Source organism: Nannobrachium achirus, assembly GCF_963921795.1.
Source record: "Nannobrachium achirus genome assembly, chromosome: 16".
Taxonomy (NCBI): Eukaryota; Metazoa; Chordata; class Actinopteri; order Myctophiformes; family Myctophidae; genus Nannobrachium; species Nannobrachium achirus.
The window spans coordinates 14,088,204-14,109,584 of NC_137823.1; the positions used below are offsets into that span (position 1 = coordinate 14,088,204).

The following is a 21,381-nucleotide window of genomic DNA, read 5'->3' on the forward strand; positions in this document are numbered from 1 at the left end:
GATTGGTTGAGTGTGTGTGTGTGTGTGTGTGTGTGTGTGTGTGTGTGTGTGTGTGTGTGTGTGTGTGTGTGTGTGTGTGTGTGTAAGCAAACGTGTGTGTTTTTAACACTCGTATGACTGAGCCTGATTTTGGGATTTTGAGGTGGTTTGGGTTTGCTCCGGAAACTCAGATATTTGCCCTTTCATGACTTTTCCCTAACATACAAGCCAAGTCTTGATTTTTTTTCTACCATTTGAGACGTTTTATAAATTTTGAGATAAATATGTTTGAGTGTTTGCTGATAAATCTAATTCCATTTCTAAATCTCACGTTCAGTCATGCCGTGTGTTGAGAAGTATTGTGCCTTGATGGCCAACGAAACCCAAGTGAAGACGCCAAAATAATCCAGATCTGACAGGTGTAATTTGCTGTAATTTTATTGTCATTATAATTCATTGTGACATTGATTGATTGAATTCTTTATTTATTCTCGAAAAGAGCATGATAATTTCTTCACTGAAGACCAAAATCAATCAAATTATTCAGTGAAGGGTTTTGATTGGTTGTTGTAGCAGGGCTCAGAGTGTTGATTGGTTGTTGTAGCAGGGCTCAGGGTGTTGATTGGTTGTTGTAGCAGGGCTCAGGGTGTTCAGGGTTTGATTGGTTGTTGTAGCAGGGCTCAGGGTGTTGATTGGTTTTCTTGTAGCAGGGCTCATGCAGCAGGCCTTATTGCAGATACACCTCCACAATGAAATGGTCACTGATAGCGCTTGCCTGTGGAAAAGAGAATTGACAACATTATATAAAACATATACATATAAAGCGGTCAATATGGTTTAATGCCCCAACAATTGAGTTATTGCAACAGTCCACCAGGTGGTAAGCCCAAATCATTTGCACTGTTTTTTTAAAACCTTATGCCCATACCTAACAGCATGCTAAAGGGTGCAACGATTCACACAATTCACGGTTCGATTCAGTTCAATACTATTTTGATATATATATAAAAAAAAAAAGAAGAAAGAAAAAAAAAAAAAAAAAAAGAAGACACATACTTTACCACTTTTCCATGGTGTATTCTTAGCAGCATGTAAAACAAATGCACCTTATGGAGTTACACTTGACTCATTTTCTGCTGTGCATGCTTAGCAAAATATCAAACTAAAACAGCACCTTGTAAAATGTAAAAAAAAAGCATGCATACAAGTGGCTAAATATGTATTTTTAGACCCAATAAGCGGGTGATTTCTGTATTACTATTTACAGTAACACTACTAGCCCCCATAAGTCACATCTGCCCATGAATAATAAATCCGCTGATAATAAAAAGGTAACCGTCCTCCTACTCCTGGACCTCACAACGGCATTCGACACGTTGGACCATTAAATTCTTCTCCAACGATTGGAGAACTGGGTAGGGCACACAGGCACGCCCCTGTCCTGGTTTCAGTCATATTTAACAGGCAGAAGCCACGTGTCAGCTTAGATGGCTTTGAGTCAGACAAACGCAGCATATCCATCTCCGGCGTACCACAGGGCTCAATTCTCGGTCCCCTATTATTCTCCCTATATATGCTGCCACTGGGAGAACTCATTACCGCTCATGGTGTCAATTTCCATTCTTATGCCGACGACACCCAACTATACCTGTCTGTAGCTCCAGACGACCCCTGTGCCCTCGAACCACTGTTGACCTACCTGTCCAGCATAAAATGCTGGATGAACGACAACTTTCTGAAGTTAAATGAGGACAAGACAGAAGTCCTCATAATTGGGTCAAATGAGCCAATTATGATAAATTGATTTTAAGTAGACTCGGTAACCTAGCTAAACAAAGCAACACCTCAGTAAAGAACCTGGGAGTGATTATCGATGCAGAATTGAATTTTAATACACATATTAGTCATGTCACTAAGAGAGCATTCTTTCACCTTCGAAATATTGCACATATTAGAGCCTATCTGTCGCTTGACGACGCAAAAACGCTGATCCACGCCTTCGTGTTTTCACGTCTGGATTACTGTAACACACTTTTATCTGGCCTCCCAAAGAAATCTACTGATAGGCTACAACTAGTACAAAATGCCAGACTTTTAACTAAAACTAGGTGGAGAGATCATATTACTCCAGTTTTAGCCTCACTGCACTGGCTCCCTCTTGTTTTTAGGATCGATTTTAAAATTCTAGATACAAAAAAAGTCTAGATACGTCCCTAACCGCTCCCTCAGGTCTTCCAGCGCTAACCTGCTGGACGTACCGGATATGACATATAAAACATATGGTGAGGCAGCTATTTATTCATCATTGTTTTGGATTGTTCCGTTCTTAGGGTCTTACTGAAGGTTTTGAATGTTTTTTGTGTTTTATGGTTTGAATTTATTCGCGGAGTGTGTGTGTGTCTCTGTCTGTGCCAGTGACTGCTTCCACACAGAACTGCGACCAGAAACATGTAATCAACATTAACAGCTTGGTGAAATCAGCGTGCGCGCGCCTTCCTCAGCCTGTCTGTGTGTGTGTGTGAACTTTGTTTGAATCGTTTCAACTGCTGCGCGGATTGGATATTCATTAGACCCACCCCCACCCCCCGCGCTCATTGGCGAGCCGAAAATAAATCCAGATTCATGTGTATCAGCTCCAGACCAGAGAAAGAGTCCACTCTGAGAATGGGCGGTGTCTATGGTCTGGAAGCAGGCTAAGATTGTGGTGCATCTTGGGAATGGGCTTAACCCTAACCCTATTCAACTCTACTTTCGTGCATGCCCTAACCCTAACCCTAACCCTTATCCATAAACATCTTTGCCTTTTTTTAATTTAATTTCATTTTTATTTTGAAAAACATTTTAAAATACTTCAAATAGCCGATCGGTACATCGACACGTAGTGAGCTTGGAAATCAGCTATTTGAAATATTTAAAGATGATTTTCTAAATAGTAAAACATGGCATAAATGGAGTTTAGGGATGGGTGGGGGCAAGCATACAAGTAGCTAATTATGAGTCCATTGTGTCTAAAAATACATATTTATCCACTTGTACACATGCCCATACCCACCCACTGAAATCAAAATCATTGAAATCGCTAAAACTAGAAAGCAGTGAATGAAAACATTTTAACAGTTAACTTTTCTTTTCTCTAATTATCTAAATTATTATTACCCGAAGAAGAAAAAAAGTTGGCCTTTTTTCTTTTTTTTTCTTTTTTTTTTTACAGATCCACTTACTGGTATTCGTGCACCAGTGGGGCTGGTGGGGTCAATGGGGGGTGGCCAAAGTACATCAAACTCCGCGGGTCCCGCATCGTAGCGTGTAGGGTTAGAGTTAGGGATAACCTTAACACGTTGCAACATGAGGGTGTTGGCCACAATCCTAGAAATAAAGAGAGGTGACAGGAGATGTGGCCTTTATGTTCTTTTCAATGTTATATTATCTATGTGTGTCTCTCTCTGTGTGTGTGTGTGTGTGTGTGTGTGTGTGTGTGTGTGTGTGTGTGTGTGTGTGTGTGTGAGTGTGTGTGTGTGTGTGTGTGTGTGTGTGTGTGTGTGTGTGTGTGTGTGTGTGTGTGTGTGTGTGTGTGTGTGTGTGTGTGTTAGGGCATTAACCAAAAAAAAAAAAATCGACTCAATCGACTTGATTACATAAGTCGACTCCCATCAGGGAAAGTTGAAAAAAAAAGAAGAAAAAGAGACATTTGAGATGCATGCCTTGGTGCCTGTTTCATGTAATCAATTCCCCAAATGTGTTATTTTGGGGACAGCATGTTTCAGTTCATTCGTACCTCTTCTTTGTTGGCTGGAGAGACGTGTGGTACGCTCCTATAGCGAGTCATTTAACTTCACCCAGCCACCGCGATGGACGGCATTGCGCTAAGAACAGCTGACTGGAGGCTACAAGCTTCACTGCTTCACTCATACAGTAGCCTACAAGTCACTCACATTGCATCGCGGATGTGCCCGTTATGAGAGCTTGAAGGTCTGCTATTCTCTGCATGCAAAACCGTCGCGGGACGGAGAATAAATTAGGCTAATTAGGCTTGCTTGATCATGGACTGCAGCTGCTGTGATCATAGATGGGTCGCAGCGCAACATGCTGTGAGCTTCAGAGCTTGTAGATCGTCTATTTTCAAATAGCCTGGCTATAGGGCTAAAGGTAGGCCTACTATGTTTTATAATATAATAATTTATATTGAATGTCAGTTGTCAAGACACAGATCTTTAATACAAGTTGCTAAAGTTGAACAGCAATGTATCTGTGTGGTCCCCCCCCCCCCCCCCCCCCCATATGATGACGTCATAAAATGACGGATAGATTCAACTTCGACTTTACTGCAAGTCGAATCGGCTTGAAAAGAATTTGAGTGGTTAATGCCCTAGTGTGTGTGTGTGTGTGTGTGTGTGTGTGTGTGTGTGTGTGTGTGTGTGTTCCCAAATCCACCACTCACTTCAAACTTGGTTTGATTTTTATTATTTTCATTTTACTTGTGTACGTACGTGAGTGCGTGTCTGAGTGTGCATGCGTTTATTTGTGCATCCATGCCTGTGTGTGTGTGTGTGTGTGTGTGTGTGTGTGTGTGTGTGTGTGTGTGTGTGTGTGTGTGTGTGTGTGTGTGTGTGTGTGTGTGTGTGTGTGTACGAGTCTGTCTACCTATCATAGGCATAGGGTGTCTGGACGGGGGGGCCCCTGCGAGACAAAGCAGTGTTCATAGTGTCGTCGATCAGCCAATGGAACTCGTTTGTTTGCGTGCGGAGACGGATGTCATTCCAGTCTATCTTAGTGACATAGGTGCCGTCTGCATTGAAGTCACCCAGCAGCAGTATGTTCTGTTATGAAGAGAGAGAGAGAGAGAGAGAGAGAGAGAGAGAGAGAGAGAGAGAGAGAGAGAGAGAGAGAGAGAGAGAGAGCCCGATAGGACATACACCGACTACAGGAACACCACATTGTATACATAAAGTTTATGTATACAATGAAACAAATAAATATTGATCCTGAGTGGAACTGAGTTACTAGGGCCCAAAGTATTATTTTATACTTTAGCTATTGATTTTTATTTTTATTTTATACTTGAAAAGTTGTGTAAACATTTTTTAAGCCTACATTTGTAACTAAAATTTTACTTCAGGGGGGGTTCTGGAACTAAATATTTTGAGATAGGGGTCCATGGCCAAATACATATCATATCAATGTGGGGGTCCTTCACATTAAAGGTTTGAGCACCACTGACATAGAAACATAAGACTTGCACACATTTTCAAGATTTTTCAAAAATAGCAGATATCTGCTATTGTTCAATAGTTAAAGCACAAAACAATGCGTAATAAATATTGCGTCCCCAGTCTAAATGGGTTAAACCCCCTCCCCCTAGGCTGGTATTCAGATGATAAGCAAGTCAGTGGGCCAATCATGTGATGTCTCTCTGCTCTGTGAGCTGGTGCTACAGAAGGATTGGACCTCTCCACTTAGTGGCCGCCCAGCCTAAAAAATACTGTAATTATCATAAAATGGTGTTAAAGATTTTTATTTGGGGCTGTAAGACTGTAAGATCCGTGTTTTACCTGGGGTCCCAAACTGATGGGTGGGGGGTAGGTGATATATCTCACCACATCAACCAGAGCATCAATCTCTCCGTATCCGGCCCTCCCGGGTTTGGTGTGCTGGGGGATCAACACAAACTGCAAGGGCTGAATAACTGTGGAGAGTCAGAGATACAGGAGAGATACAGGAGAGGGAGGGAGGAGGACATAGTGAAGTGTTACAGTAATACAGTTTTTTCACCTTTACTAACACAAGTTTCTCAATACAAAAACGGCTTTCTCAAAACTGCACACGCAAAACTGAAAACCTCACACACCTGTAAGACGCCCTAAGGGGCGAGAAGCGACCTCGTCCCTTGGGGCTGAAACAACAGAGACTAACACAATATGTCCATATATGGGCATTCCCAGAAATGGGCTTCTTCTTCATCTTTTGTGTATCATCGTCTAAATATTGATGACATCAAGGATCTCCATGTATGGGCATAAAAGGGACAAGGACGGAATACATTTTCAAGTGTGACTGGCGTCGTGTCGCGACAACCACAACCACTGGTTATCATGAGACTGACACATTGGGCTCTATTTTGATTGTCTTAAGTAACAGCTCTTATGACTTAACTTAAGACCTGGAGGTGTGGCCAATGCTGTTTGGCCACTCAAAACAGTCAAACAGCATTGGCCACGCCTCCAAGTCTTAAGTTAAGTCATAAGAGCTGGTACTTAAGACAATTAAAATAGAGCCCAATATGTCCATATAAGGGCATTCCCAGATATGGGCTTAATATTGATGACATCAGGGATCTTGACGTGACATGAGGTGTGACGCATGGAAGTGATCCGTTGGTTTACATATTAAATGCGAGGTACGCTTGCAACAAAATACTTGTGGCAATGCAGACAGTATTCTGGGATGCTTAACCCTGCAAGGCCCAGCGTTGCTTTTTGGCAACATTTTTCATCTCATTAATTATGCACAATACAAAGAAATATATATACCAGAAATGGATTCTACAGGGGAAAATACATAAGAATCAACTGAGACTAGTTTGGTACACCCTCTAATCAGGTTTTTACAGCTTTCTCCCAGTCTATCATGTTGGGATAATGTGAGATAGTGTCTCACTTTACCCCGAAGCAATTGTCTCACTTTACCCCACAGCCACATTTTGGGAAAAGGGATATTTTTATCAATTCAGGGTAATCTTCAGCTAGCATCTATCACATGGATTTATAAGTTGGTAGTTCATCAACATGTATGATGTAAAATGTTCTCCCTGCATCAATTTGCTTTGACACAACAGCTGATTATGTTGACAGCAAGAAAATTTACTTTTACATGCAAAAAACATTTTTTTATGAAAAAAGCATGTTAAGCACTATCAGGTCTCTCTTTTCATGACAAGTGGGAAATTCAAGGGGCTTGAAAATATATGGTCACATGACCACAAATGTGTTCCATTGCCTAGATACAGGGGGTGTCTCAGTTAACTCGGTGTCTCAGTTTACCCCGCTCTCCCCATATGTTGTTATTGTGAAAAATATCTCCAAAATGCAAATTAGAGCATGATTTATGATGTATGAGTTAAGGCTCTTTTCCACCGGCAGCGATAACAATGACGATAACGATTAAAAAAAGTGGGTTTTCAATTTAAGTGGATCGGCAGCATCCACCAAACACCGATAAAGACAACGATAGCCCGACAACTACATCGTTAGGATCAACAACGATGTGGTTAAGATCACAGTGATATATGGAACTGGGTCTCTGACAAACAGCTCGAGGTACGCTCTGAGCGAGCGGCTGTTAATTAGCGCCTCTTCACATTGATGTCCGATAACTTTATCGGACATCAATGTGAAGGCATAATTATCGCTGTGATATTTTATGGCTATCGTGCATCGTTATCGCTGCCGGTGGAAAAGGGCCTTTATGACTATAAAACCTTACAAAACATTACATTTTCCTGTGATTAGGACTCCTACAACACCATCTGATTTTTTTTTCTGTGTACCAAATGAAAACAATAGTTCCATGTTATGAGCAGTTAAGAGATTTGATGGCCAAGAGATTTGATGGCCAAGAGTCATCTTGCGAAGGGTTTATCATTTTGTGTGTGAGGTTTTCACTTTTGTGTGTTCAGTTTTGAGAAAGCCGTTATTGTTTTAAGAATTTGTGTTAAAGGAGTAGTTCACCCCCAAAATGACCTTTTTTTCTATTGATTACTCAAACTATGGAGACTTGAGTTCAATAATAGTTTTTGTATTCTGTACTAAGTAATTGATGCAGCTTACCATGAACGATGGATTGGAACCTGGCAATGAAAGGTGGTCGGGTGAAAGTGTTGCGTAGAGGAACAGGTCGGTACTGGAGGGTATCAGTTGCCGGTACTATGCTCACTGTGCTCATTCTAACAACAAGAATGAAACCAAATTAGGTTAGGTTCATGGTTAAATGAAAAAGAAAAAACAAAGAATACTATTTATTAAATTGTTTGATTGTTATTTAGATGCTAGGTTCACTGTGTGTGTGTGTGTGTGTGTGTGTGTGTGTGTGTGTGTGTGTGTGTGTGTGTGTGCTCGTGTGTGTGTGTGTGTGTGTGTGTGTGTGTGTGTGTGTGTGTGTGTGTGTGTGTGTGTGTGTGCGCGCAGACGCGCATTTTTGGAGGGAAGCCGGAGGCTAGGTGCAGGAGAACGCCACACACAATGGTTTGAAGAAACCTGAAAAACACCCGTTGTAATTACCACTGTTAATGTAATAAGGTGCTAATAAGATGCAGTTGCAAGTCTTATGGACCCCCCAGGAGGGACTACCAGGAAGAGAGCCGCCAGACCTGTCGTTCGAGCAGTACGTCAAACCGCTGTCAGAACCACAATGGATGGCCTTCCAGAAGCAGGAGAACGGCTACAGAGACAGCCTCAACACTCAGCGGCAGTGTGAAACCAACTACCTTGCCTCCGGGGATCCGGAGAAGTGGAGACGTCTCGTCACGCTGCTAAGTGGGATATTTTTCAGGAACGGTGTTTTTACACCAGAAAGCCACAGTGGCAGAGCCTTTGAGCTGAGACTGCTTAAATATGTGGCGCGTGTCCTGAAAAAGTTGCCGTTGGAACATCCCCAGCCTGAAGTTTTAACATCGACGGAATGGATCCGCGGTCAGCTTCGCTTCCTATTGGACACCGTTCTGCCGTCCCTGGAGACAGGAGCGAGTCGCAGCGGGAGGCGGAAAAAAGTGAGTCAAAACAAACTGGCTCACCTCTGGCTGCATAAAAGATCCAAAGCGATCCAGATCATTCTCAACGACTGTGATTTTCGAGATGCTTTTGGGACTCTTTCTCACAATGTCATGATTCAATCACTCAAGGAAATAAAACTACCTCAGGTGTATAGATATTGTGAAGGATGTTTACAGTGAATCATTCATCCAGGTTATCTGTGGAAAAAATCTGACTCAACCTATACCACTTCAGACAGGTATTAAGACTGGCTGCCCATGGAGTGCAGTTAACTTCATAATTGCCATCAATCAATGGTTAAAGTGGCTATGTCTATGCGCACCCCGTGGTGTGATTTCCCCAAACCCAGTACAGGGCTTTGCTGATGATGTCCAGTTGGCTTCCAGGGAAGAGAGTGAAATTAAAAACATGCTCACCAAGACTGATGCATTTCTAGAATGGTCAGGCCTGGAAGTTAAAGATATTAAATGTGCAGTACTGTATGAGAGGAGAAGTGGAGGAAATCGGTGGTACCATGTCCACATAAGAGATACAAGTACAAGGACACAAATATTACAAGGTGCTGTAAATAATGTACATTCAGCAAATCCTGGACAAATATCCAATAACCACACACATTCAAGGGTACATGTAACAACACCTTCGCCATATTTGGTGACTACCGATAGTAGAAGAGATTGCACAGAACTTTGCAAGCCGTTTAGCTGCTTTTTTTGGCATCCCAAGTTGTTGGAAGCCTCTTAGAACCAACCTATGTACATGTCCAAGGCTGCCAAAGATGAACACAAATAGATTCCACCTATTAGCCTAGCTCTGTGATGGTTTGTAGGAGCGGCTGGTATTTAATGACTTTGGTCATAAAGGCTTCCTCTAAGCTAGAATCAAAGGTACAGGCCATTTCAAGAATGGAAACTGATTTGTCTCCTTCATTGACAACAACAACATCTGGTGTATTAGCAGAGAGATGTGCAAATATTTCTGGATTTTCTGTACAGAGATGAAACATGGAAGGTTTGACACAGGAATGTTTGTACATTCTCACAGACGGTGCAAAAGGTTTAGATATGTCCTTTGTTATGAGATCAACTGTGGTGGCATGCTATGAAAAGTCCTTTATAGGCATAGCAGCCATTCAGAATGTGTGACATGGTTTCTGTAACAAGCCCTGTGGTGTGATGCAAACAATGAGGTGCATGGGTGGAGGGGAAGGTTGAGTTTGGTGGGAAGGACCTGTAACCTGGCTTTTACTGTAAAGGTGATAATGTCCTAATTGAGAGCAGTGTTCCTGAGAAATGAATGGGAAATAGCCGGGGACCCAGCCACCAAAATGGGAGGGGACCTGTGATTTTCTGCTGTGCTTTTTAGTTCTGTTTTTTCTATTAATTTGGTCATTAAGGTCCACAGAATGAGAGGCCTGCTCTGCTGGAAACATCGCGAAAAAAAGTTATGGCCATTTGTATATTCACTGTCCCATTGACTCCACTAGAAATATTAAAAAAAGAAAAAAAGTCTGCTTTAATTAGCATGTGAGGGGTCAAACTAGGGGTTCTTCGTGATTCTGAATCCATTGCAAGCATTTGTTTTGCATGAAAAACATTCCTTGGGCTAGTTATCGGTTAACCCAAGCAATGTTTTTTATGCAAAAAAAAATGCTTGCAATGGATTCAGAATCATGAAGACGTCATCTGCCATCGATGACATGGCCCAACATCCGAAATGAAACTTATGGTGATGGAGAACACGTGGAAATAATTAGTTTTTTGTCAGCCGTGTCTGTTTTTTGCTAAAATCTGGCCCTAAGCTACATCACTAATAGAGCAACGAAGTCTGACGTCATTTACCCTCCCCCCCACCCCCATTCTGAATTCCCATAGACTTTTTTTCATATCGCGTCATATAAGAACAAGAACTGTGTTCCAAACATAAACAAATAATCTCAGCGGTTTGACTCATATGGATATGGAGAATCAACTGATGTTGAGAAAACGCTAATGTTACTGTTGCCAAATTAGTGAAATCTTCGCTAGAAACAGACTTTATCAAATATCGCCAAGACAGTTTGTTTATTTTTGGACCACAATGCTTATATGAGACAATTTTAAGATGACCCAATGTTATTTTTCATAGAGCAATTAATTCTGTGAACCGGGGGATGAGCGAGTCACATCATGACTTCGTTACTCTATAGTAGTCATAGATCGAGAACCTATTCAATACATTTCAAAACAATCAAAACATCAATCTGTACATCAAGGCTATATGACACTAGCCTGTAGCTTACACAATCACACACGCTGACTTCATATAATATTGATACGTTCCAAACGCCATGCGTGTGCACACATGTATTTTAATTGAGACCCTAAAGACAATCAAGTGATATGACACCAGCAGTCGTACAGAGTCTGTACGACAAACGGTTCATGAGATTTAGAGGCACTTCCTGTTTGGCAAAGGGCACTTCCTGTTTGGCGAAGGAAGCGCCAATTAAGGTTAAGGACTCTTTAGTCTCGCGTAGCCAGACAACTATTCCACAATCTCCGAATGCTATATAGAGTCTGGAACGGCAGCTCCCGAACGGCGAGTATCGGAAGTAGCCGCTGCTGCACTGAACTGTAGTCCCATTGGAAACATAACAGAAACACAATAGCTCAGACGAAGTCATTCGAGCGGCCTATTCTTGTTATGGGTGTATAGTTTAAGAAAACGTTTGAAAACATCATGGAAGTAACACCAACAACACGATGAAATAATGCCCCAAAAAATAAAGAAAGGAGACATAACGCTTCTAGTAGGATATGTTATTGCTACTGCACCAAGGGAGCGGTTGCGTCACATCCGCTTTATCTCGCACTCATCATTTCTATTCCGGTTTGCCAGACTGTATGCCGGGAGCATTTGGCCAAATCGCGGAGGCAACAGTCTGGCCACGCGAGACTAGGTCGATACTTGATTGTTCCTTTTTTTGGCTAGAACTCATCAACCGTTCGTCGCACAAACTTGTGGGTGATGTCATTTTACTTGATTCAAAGTCCTTGTTCTTAATTGGTTTAAATTAGCCCCGCCCCCTCTTATGATTGGTCGATTATTGATAGTTCCTATTTGCTATGTCTTTTCAATGGTTTGTAATAAGTGCAATAGTGTAACTGTCTAGGTGTAATAACTGTAATAGTGTAATAGCGCAATAAGTGTAATAGTGTAATAAGTATAATAGTGTAATAGCGCAATAAGTGTAATAGTGAAATAAGTGTAATAGGGCAATAAGTGTAAAAGGGCAATAAGTGTAATAGTGTAACCGCTGCCCCTTGTGACGTGGGTAGAGCTGCGAGGGCCCGGTCATCGCTGCTTGCAGCTTTAATATTATTATTATTAGACTCATTCAAATGACCACCAGTGAGCCCTGGGACTCACTTCACTGAACAACATAACTGTATTGTATTAGATATTATAATAATATATAATAAATATTTAATACATCTAATATATGTTGGCAATGCATCTCAGGCTTTTTTATGGAGTAACGCAAAAGTAGTGTAACGAGTAGTATAACTAGTTACTTTCTCCAGGGAGTAATAAAGTAGTGTAAGGCACTACTTTTTTCAAAAGTAATATGTAATATGTAGTCCACTACTTTTTTAAGTAACGGACCCCAACTCTGGTCGCTAACCCTCCCGACGCTCCTTTGTTGAACTGGCGGTCGTTTGAAAGAGTGAGATTTCCCCAGTAGAGGTATCATGTGTTTTACTGTACTTGTAGATGTAGAGTAGAGATGCACAGATGGCGGTTTTAGCCGCGGTGCACCACGGTGATCCGCGGTGAGGGAGGATTTGGATCAATCAAATATAATTATTAATTCATTTCGGATAACCGCGGATGAAATAACGCAGGAAATAAATTATGACATAATATATCTAACAGTAAAAAAGCTAAATCTCTGAATGTCTGTGTGAGTATGTGTTATTTTGTGTAATTTGTACATTTTTCATAACGAGGCACCAGTGCTCCAACGATACAGCTGCGACCACTTAAAGGCATCAGCATCACGGCATGCCTTGTTGCGCTAAACTTACCTCTATGTAAAAAGTTGAATCTCTTTCATAGATCCTTCACCACCTCACGCAAATTGCAAAGTATAGGCTACTGTAGGTAAGTTAAACTTCCCACTAAAAAGCTGTGTGTGTGTTTGTTTGTTTGTTTGTTCCTCTCTCTCTGTCGCTCTTGTTTCGCTCACTCTCTTCGGTGTGTAAGTGTGTGCCTGTCTGCAGGGACGTGCAGAGAAATTTTAGAGAGGCAGGGGCTGATATTTCTAAAAGGGCCTTTTGGTGGACAATTCTCTTGAATGCAGCCTTCAGTATGGTATGGAAAGGGCCCGGGGACATTTGCATTTTTTACCATAGTAAAAAAATGTATTCATGTGCACTTTTTACAGACTGATCTGGCAGGGCTCAAGCCCCCTTTAATGTCTATGTGTGTACGTGCCTGCCTGCCTGTCTGTAGTTGCGTTTTTTTTGTTTGCGGCATGAATAAAACGCATTGGATTTGGTGTGCAAGGCTGTGCGGAATCGGCGCTGCGGATCCAAAAAGGAGTCATAAAAGGAGTGATGAGTTTTTTACCGCATGCGACAAGACGCACGAATCGAACTGGGTTCGATCGAGAAAAAAACGCACGGCGGCAGCCACTCGTCGCACGGATAATTTGGAGCCGGTGCGTATGAGGTCATAGAGAATCATTGTTTTCTTTTCAAAAAATTATATTGTCCGTTTTATCCGTGCGGTTAAACGCGTCTGTGTGCAAAGGGCTTAAATCAATGAATGCATTTCTGAGAATACCAGAAAATAATAATAATTTGACATTATGGAAGTTGCGGATGAGGATGGATGCGGATATATAAATTGGATAATATAATTAATGCGGTTGGATAATGGGCGGATAATTAATTTGCATGGATGGATTCGGATGGCCTCAAAAGCCTATCCGCGCATCTCTAATGTAGAGGTATCATGTGTTTACTGTACTTGTAGATGTAGAGATATCATGTGTTTTACTGTACTTGTAGATGTAGAGGTATCGCTCCTTGTGACTGCAGTCCCCGTGACAGAGTGGATCACTGAAGATGCAGTTATATTGTGGACGTCCTCTGAGATGAATAAACACAAACACATTTACACACACCTTGCCTCTGACACATGTATCGGAGCAGAACTATAACAGTATTAAGAAATAGAATTACTTGAGTAAAGGTATGTAAAAAATGAGTAAACATACTTAATTACTTTCCACCACTGCCTAAACATAATGTTTTAAATTCATCCCAGCTCATTATTCTGTCCATGTGGCCCTGAGCGCAACTGACCAGGAGACCACCATGTCCTCTCAGTGCTACTAATACAACCTGGACATTGATTGAAAACAATGTAAAATCACTGGAACACAGAGATGGTCTTACGGGCCGCTGTTGACCTTGTTCATCAGTGCAGTGATTACAGGCACATTAGCTGGATTGTCTATCACCTCCTGGATCAGAATGACATCATATTGACGGATAACCTACAAAACACAATTAGAAGGAAACAATGACATTACTTTTTACCCGTTTGTTGACTGTTCATTGCTTTTTAAATGTACTTGTAACATCAGTTGAACTTATTTTCATGTTTTCATAGAATTTAATGTCTACTGAAAGTGTACACCGTTACTGTGGGCTTAGGAGATTTTAGGGTTATTTAAAGGAAAAACTACAATATGGCCTCTGCTTCTTCACAATAACTGTATAGTTATAGATTTCCCAATGTAAGTGTGCGCTTAAAGATGCAGTTCCATGATTTATTTCCCCCCTAAAACATGATTATCAGGTATTATGATTATACTAGGAGGAGGACGTTTTCCAAAAGATTGCACAGAAAGAGTTAAAAAAAAATGTTTTTTATGTGGCCACACCCATCAGTTCATTAAGTATGCCTGGTTATCATGGTGGGTGGTGACCCAGCTGAAGTTAGCCACACCCACAGTGTTTGGTGAATGGTAAAAGGGGAGGGGATGATTATATGATGCCATTTTATGTGTTTTTGGATTGCCACTTTTGACCCGCAAAGTGTCAGCCTCCAGGAAGAAATACAAAATACAAAAGGACTACATAATTGCTCATAACAACCACACCAGTGGGGCTAATGAAGTACTGTCAATCTCCTATCACATGCAAACCAGAAAAAGAACAAAACTATGGCACCACCTCTTTAAAGTTTCAATGTAACATAGTGCAGTATCAGTCATCATCAGTCAGTGCCCATACCCTAAGGTGGGGTTGGCGAACAGGCCTTTCTGTGTGGAGTTTGCATGTTCTCCCCGTGTCCCCTTTTAGTATCTTAAGAACTCCATATTCTTAGTATTAGGTTAAGCTGAGCCAGCATTTTTTTTATGTAAGTGACTGAACAACAGCTGGGGTCACTCTCACCCTATGTGTGTCTCTTTTCGAGGTTTGGGTTAAAGATAAGTCCTGCAGGCCTGCAATAATTTACAGAATGGCTAATATAAGCTACCCTGAACATGTACGGTATGTTTGTGTGTGTGTCCCACCGGCTCGCCGGGTGTCCAATGCTCCAGGAATCGCTGTTCTCTGTTTGTCTGTGTCTAATAAACTGAACGGAGGAACACCTGCTTGCTTCTCTCATCTCTTCTCCTGCACAAGGCTGAGAATTATGCACAGCAACTTCGTACTTAAGAATTCAGTCTAATATGTACGTAATAATGCGTTCCCAGTCTAAATGGCTCAAACCCCCTCCCCTCATGAAGAACATTCATGGGGGGCCCGCGAGAGCCCGGAATTTGGTGCGACACCCCTGCCTGCAGTCATACCATGGCGATGTACTCCAGGATGTCGACTGCCTTTTGGGTTTCTTGAGCTGTCGGTGGTCTATTTAGCTTAGCTGCTAGAGCACCCGGAAGATTGGCCTTCAACGGGCCAAACGTCCGGACGTTCCAGGCTCCCACCCTGAGCTGCTGAGCACAGGTCAGCTGCAACCCTCCCAGCACCAGGACCAGACAACACACCAAACGCATCCTGGGGAGGGAAAGGTCAGGTGACAGTGAATTTAAGGAATCTTAAAACTCTTTTACTGCCAAATACGAGTATGTGTGACGTTATAGAGTAAATCATGTGTTCATTGAAACTCGTTTACTGCTTCGAACGTTAGCGCTCGTCCCAATTCTGAACGCGGCGCATCGCTTGCTCTTTTACCTTGTTTGAGCACTGTAAGCTGATGAGGGGTCACACGGGTGTGTACAGTAAGAACAGCTCCCGTAACGCTGCTCTCAAATTTCCACCACACGTAAACATCAATGGAGTCCCAAATCACTTCCTGGCTGTATTCTGTGGACCTGATCTAGAAAACGATTTCTACACTCTGAACTAGGAAAGTGAGGAGTGCCATTTCACATTCATTCCTTGCTTATAAGGCTTCCCCCTGCCATCAGTTTGGCTACAGTACATATATATATGTCCATTGAAAACGATTATGTTTGGAAATCATGCATAGATAATTTTCTATAACATCGCAAAGGTAAGCTACTTTTTGATGGCACCAGCACAAATAAATAAATAATAAATATGGCAGTAGAACTGTTAATATTTAGCTCTTATGATACGTCATTGATACTGGATAGCTTGTAATAGTCTAGATGTCTCACATCTAGATGTCTCTTGGCAGAACTACTTTACCACTGTCCAGAGTGTTAAACCGTACTTCTGTCCATGATATCATGTTACATAAACTTGACCACCACCACCTCCACCACCACCTAATACATTGTCTTGTCTCCTCATTTTCTCATTGATTATTGATTGATCTGAATTCCACCTCAGTGCCAAAGACGAGTCACTCGTCTAAGCCTAATTTAGGTGGTTTATGATAGAGAGCACTTGTCTGCAGTCTGTGAATGATCCCAGCATCACCGAAGAAGAACACAGCCAAAATCACGTGATCTCAACAAAACAAAGATGGTTCACCCGCTTCACCGTTCCCCAGCAGCAGACAGAAGCAGCAGTGGTGTAAAGTAACTAAGGGTCGATTCACACTGTAATTCACACTAATTTCAGTTCGGCAATGTCCAATCTCAACCGACTAAACTCGGCTCCACGGTACTGCCGAAATGTTGTGACCTCCCGACTTAATTTCGGTACTCAGCGGTGTCTTCTCATTCATTCAGCCCGGCTCCAAGTTCATATGCTCGGCTGTGAAGCCAAGGACATAGCGGTCGTTTGGGAGGGAGACACGCCGACTTCCAATGCTTGCAGCCATGTATTGAGCGTCGCAGAGCGGATACATTGTCAGCTGGTTCTCTGGCTGGAGACGAGAGTGATGGACAGGACAGGGAGGCGCGCACGTGAGACACACGACAGACACACACACACACACACACACACACACACACACACACACACACACACACACATATCGCTAACACGTCACCGACCGTTTTAAAGAGAAAAGAGCTTAAACACAACTTTGTTAGTGTTCCGTGTTGATAGGTTTTCCACAACGAGTTGTGACTGTGATGACATGCATGCAGCAAGAGAGGCGGTACGTCTATAATGTGAGCTTGTAGATTAAATGTTTTTGACAGACCTTGAGCGTTTGTGAGTGTGAGTGAGAGAGAGAGAGAGAAGAGACCCCGTAACTGGTGCTGCTGCTGGAGCTGCTACTCACTGGACCTCCATTCATTCAGCGTGCAGCGCGAGGGCCAGTCAGATATGTATCCACCCTGCAACGCTCATTCATCGGCCACAAACGTTGTCATGCCACGGACCTGCGGGACCTCAAATATTTACAAGCGACTTCGGCACCAGCCGTTAAGAAAGTATGGATGAACTCCCCCCGACCCTAAATAATTTCGGGTCGGGGAGCCCTCCCGAACCGAAATTAGTTAGGCTCCTTATTAGAGTGTGAAACGACCCTAAAAAGTACATTTACTTGAGTAGCCTACTGTCCAAGAGAGAGAGAGAGAGAAGAGTTTGCCTGCAAGAGCGAATAAAAAACAGACGCCTTTTCGCTTTTTCTCAAATTCGCTATTCGTTAATTCGCCCGGTGTGTAAGGAGCTTTACTCTTGAGACTGTGGCTGCTGTGTTGGTTTTTAGCGCACAATGAATCTTACATGCCTTTTACTTGCAAATGGTATTGTTGACAATACAATAGGCCCTATGCACAGCAGCCATTTTGGAGAGAAGTTGGATGGTCTTCTCACTTCCTTCAAAGGTGTTAACAATGATAATAATGAAGGCTCTGTTCCATTTCATGTTGCACAGTGGTTCTCAAACCTTTTACGCCTGCATTTGGTTCCATTTGAACACTCTCAGAGTAACACCTTTTAAGGGGTCATTTGAAACCCCCAAGGAAGCACGAGGGTCCCTGGGCCACACTTTGACACCCCCTGGTGTAGCAGAGTGTTTCTAGTGAGCCAACATGCACAATATCAGCACCCTGACTCTGTTTGAGCAGAATGGAACAGAGCCTTCATTAGTATTATTGGTAACACCTCTGAAGGAAGTGAGAAGACCATCCAACTTCTAGCCAAAATGGCTTCTGTGCATAGAGCCAATTGAACCTTGAACATTAACATGTAACACAAAGCGGGCCTCATAGCTCACTTTTAGATGCTCCAAAGATATTTGTATTTTCATTGTATTTTACCTTAATTAAGTGTGCTGTGCCTGCCATGAAAAACACTTATTGTAATCCGCCATACTTATTAAGTGTGCCTGCCATGCAATGGCAAAACAGTTATTGTAATCCGCCATACTTAAGTAATGAAGTAATTTCGCCACATATTTCGGCACGTAATAACTGCCGCATGATTTACGTCACCCCCGCAATATATATGATACAGTTAGTTTGGGTAACTCAGTTAGATTGGGGTAAGAGCACTCGTTTTGTATATCAACACATGTTCGCACACATGTTCCCACTAGGCCGAGGAAGAAATGCCACTTCAAATTTTTGAAATCAGCCTCATGGTACAGATTTTGTCCAAAAATCACGCAAATCGGTAGACAGTATCTCTACAGTCATGTGATCGACATGGATCTGTCTGATTGTCCATATTCCATCCTGATTGGCTGAGATTGGCTTTCAAAGTTTGTGAGATTGGTCCGTTTTGGACAAAATGCTTCAAATCACAAACGCAGAGTGCCATTAACATGAAATCGCGCACACACGTTCCCACTTGGCCGAGGAAGAAATGCCACTTCAATTTTTTTTTTAAATCAGCCTCATGGTGATCAGTTTCAAACTTTGTAAGCGCACTCCCTATAGGCCAAGAAAAAACCCTTTCCTTGTATTTTTCACATCAGCCTTTTATAGCGCCACCAGGAGGCCGACTTATGTAAGACACATTTTTGGATATTACTCCTCCAGATTTTACCCAAAATTAACACAAATCAGTACACAGTATCTCTACAGTCATATGATCAAGACGGATCTGTCCCGTATTAAATATTCAATCCTGATTGGCTAAGATTGGCCTCCAAACTTTGCAGGATTGATCCGTTTCCAACAAAATGCCTCAAATCAAACACAGCGTGCAATTGTAATGAAATTGTGCACGCACATTCGCAAAAGGCCAAGGAAGAAATTACACTACAAAATGTTCAGATCAGCCTCATGGTGGCACCATGAAAGGTCTAAGATTGGTGAAGAACACATGCCACCCTTTTTACATTGGCCTATTATAACACCACCAGGACGTGTACGTGGCTGGTGGAGACCTGTGCTCGGAAGAGCACTTCTTCTAGTTTGACATGTTTCAGAGCTACACAAGGTTGCACACACTTAGCGAGCTGCAGGCACACTTAAAATCTCTTAGAAATGTTCTTTTCTAGTTAACATACAACTTTTGTTGCCTAAACCAGAGGATGTAGGGATAATACAAAAAATGAATAACAATACAAAAATATAATATATATAATAGCAAAACAGTAACAATTATTTCAATGAAAGGACGACTTTGCCACTTTTCAATCTATCTTCATATAATAGGTCCTCACTAATGTTCATAAAAAAATAGCAAAAAAAGAACCTACTCTGTCCAAGTGTGGAGAGCTGTGGGAAGTTCAGAAATCCATAGTCTTGTGAAATCATCGTTTGACAGATTTTTTTAAAACAATATTTTTGAAAGAAAAAAGAAAAAAAAAACATTTTGGCTGCATTTTCTCTCTCCATCGATGATGTCACAAGACGATGGGTTTCTGAACTGCCCACAGCCCTCCTCTGAGACACAGACCGAGTAGAAAAAATGATGCTATTTTATCATGAACATTAGTGAGGACCAATTATATGAAGATAGGTTGAAAAGTGGTGAAGTCGTCCTTTTTTAAGTTCAGTCCCACTGAAAGGTTTGAAGTCTCAGTGGAAAATATCAAAATTCCAATAATGGATTAAAATAAAAGTTATTCAAAAAATAAATGCTCACCTTGTTCTTTTACCCGTTGTCTTTGTTGAGCAGATGATGTTAAGTTGAGCAGTCTTCTCTCCTTGCCTGAATACAAATTCAGGGTTTCTAAACCCTCTCTAGAAATTAATAAAGTCCCAAGGAGCTCTATCACCTAAGTGTGTTACAACTCTGGCACTTCAATTCCTATTTTAAGTATTATATCTAAGGTTATGCTTGTAATGGATATCCAGCTGTCCTCTGTCAGTGTGCAAAAACCTGCTTTTTCACAGTCTCCCCCTTTTTTGTACCTCCCTCTAACTCCTCGACCTATCCTAGTACGGTTCTCTCCCCTTAGGGGAAATAAGGGGAGGGGAATACGGGAAATGTTTGTTTTTTTCTATGCCCACCCAAGAGCTTTGACCTGAAAAGACACTTTCCAGAGAATGCCCTCCCCTCCCTCTCTCCCTCCCGCATCGCTTTGTGAGAGTTTCATCACTCTAATGATCGATCGATCTTTCTTTCCTCACTATGTTGACTGGCCGGGTCAAATGACCCCTGAGCATAACAGAATAAACAACACAATCTCATTAGCAAACATAAAATCCACAACACACACAAGTTAGGTCACAAAATACGTGACATATTTGCTGCCAATACCATGGTGGAAAAAGTACTTATTTACTTAAGTAAAGGTATCGACGCTAGAAATACTATGTTACAAGTAAAAGTACGGAAATCAAAATGTAATTGAGTAAAAGTACAAAAGTATTGGTGTATCAAAATATACTTAAAGTAAAGTAGAAAGTACTCATTATGCAGAAGTTTTCAATTGTGTGTACACATCTTTTGAAAATAACAGATCTACAAGCTCACGTGTGCATGTTCCATTTCTACAGGGTTTCAAGTGTGTATAAAACCATTTGAAATTAGCCGATCTACAAGCTGAGCTTGTATAGATCTACCAATTTCAAATGGCTGAAATGTATATAGGGTTGAAGTGCATGGTTGGTGTGTTTTGCAATAATAATCAAATCAAATAATTCAAATCATTATAGTGAAGTAAAAGTACAACATTTGTCTCTGAAATGTAGTGGAGTAGAAGTACTCCAAAAGTACTTGAAACTGGAAATACCCCAGTAAAGTATTACCTCAAAATGTGACTTACCGTAAGTACCGTACATGAGTATGTACTCCCCCAAATTACACTTTCTAGT

At 41.7% G+C, this 21,381-nt stretch overlaps 1 protein-coding gene across 3 annotated transcripts; it reads right to left on the reverse strand.

Moving 5' to 3' along the window:
- Positions 1–447: 447 nt before the first annotated feature.
- LOC308301325 (deoxyribonuclease-1-like) lies at positions 448–20,449 on the reverse strand. Of its 3 annotated transcripts, none has more exons than XM_080745277.1 (10): positions 20,207–20,449; positions 17,448–17,547; positions 15,598–15,802; positions 14,192–14,292; positions 13,796–13,882; positions 7,803–7,918; positions 5,574–5,662; positions 4,621–4,796; positions 3,201–3,345; positions 448–754 (listed from the first exon to the last, which is right to left on the reverse strand). In XM_080745277.1, the coding sequence occupies exons 2-10, from the start codon at positions 17,456–17,458 to the stop codon at positions 707–709; spliced, it is 978 nt and encodes a 325-aa protein (XP_080601403.1). In that variant the 5' UTR covers positions 17,459–17,547; positions 20,207–20,449; the 3' UTR covers positions 448–706. The 3 variants fall into 3 exon arrangements, with proteins under 3 accessions (XP_080601403.1, XP_080601401.1, XP_080601402.1); XM_080745275.1 differs by having other exon boundaries at positions 5,529–5,662; positions 20,207–20,448; XM_080745276.1 differs by lacking the exon at positions 17,448–17,547 and having other exon boundaries at positions 5,529–5,662; positions 20,207–20,447.
- Positions 20,450–21,381: the final 932 nt, after the last annotated feature.

What these genes read in the sequence shown, in the direction of transcription:
- LOC308301325 (XM_080745275.1), bottom strand. An exon ending in TCCTGGAGTACATCGCCATG is followed by an intron (nt 14,293 to 15,597) that starts GTATGACTGCAG and finishes TGTGTTTTGTAG; the next exon opens with GTTATCCGTCAATATGATGT. An exon ending in AACAAGGTCAACAGCGGCCC is followed by an intron (nt 13,883 to 14,191) that starts GTAAGACCATCT and finishes TATTCATCTCAG; the next exon opens with AGGACGTCCACAATATAACT.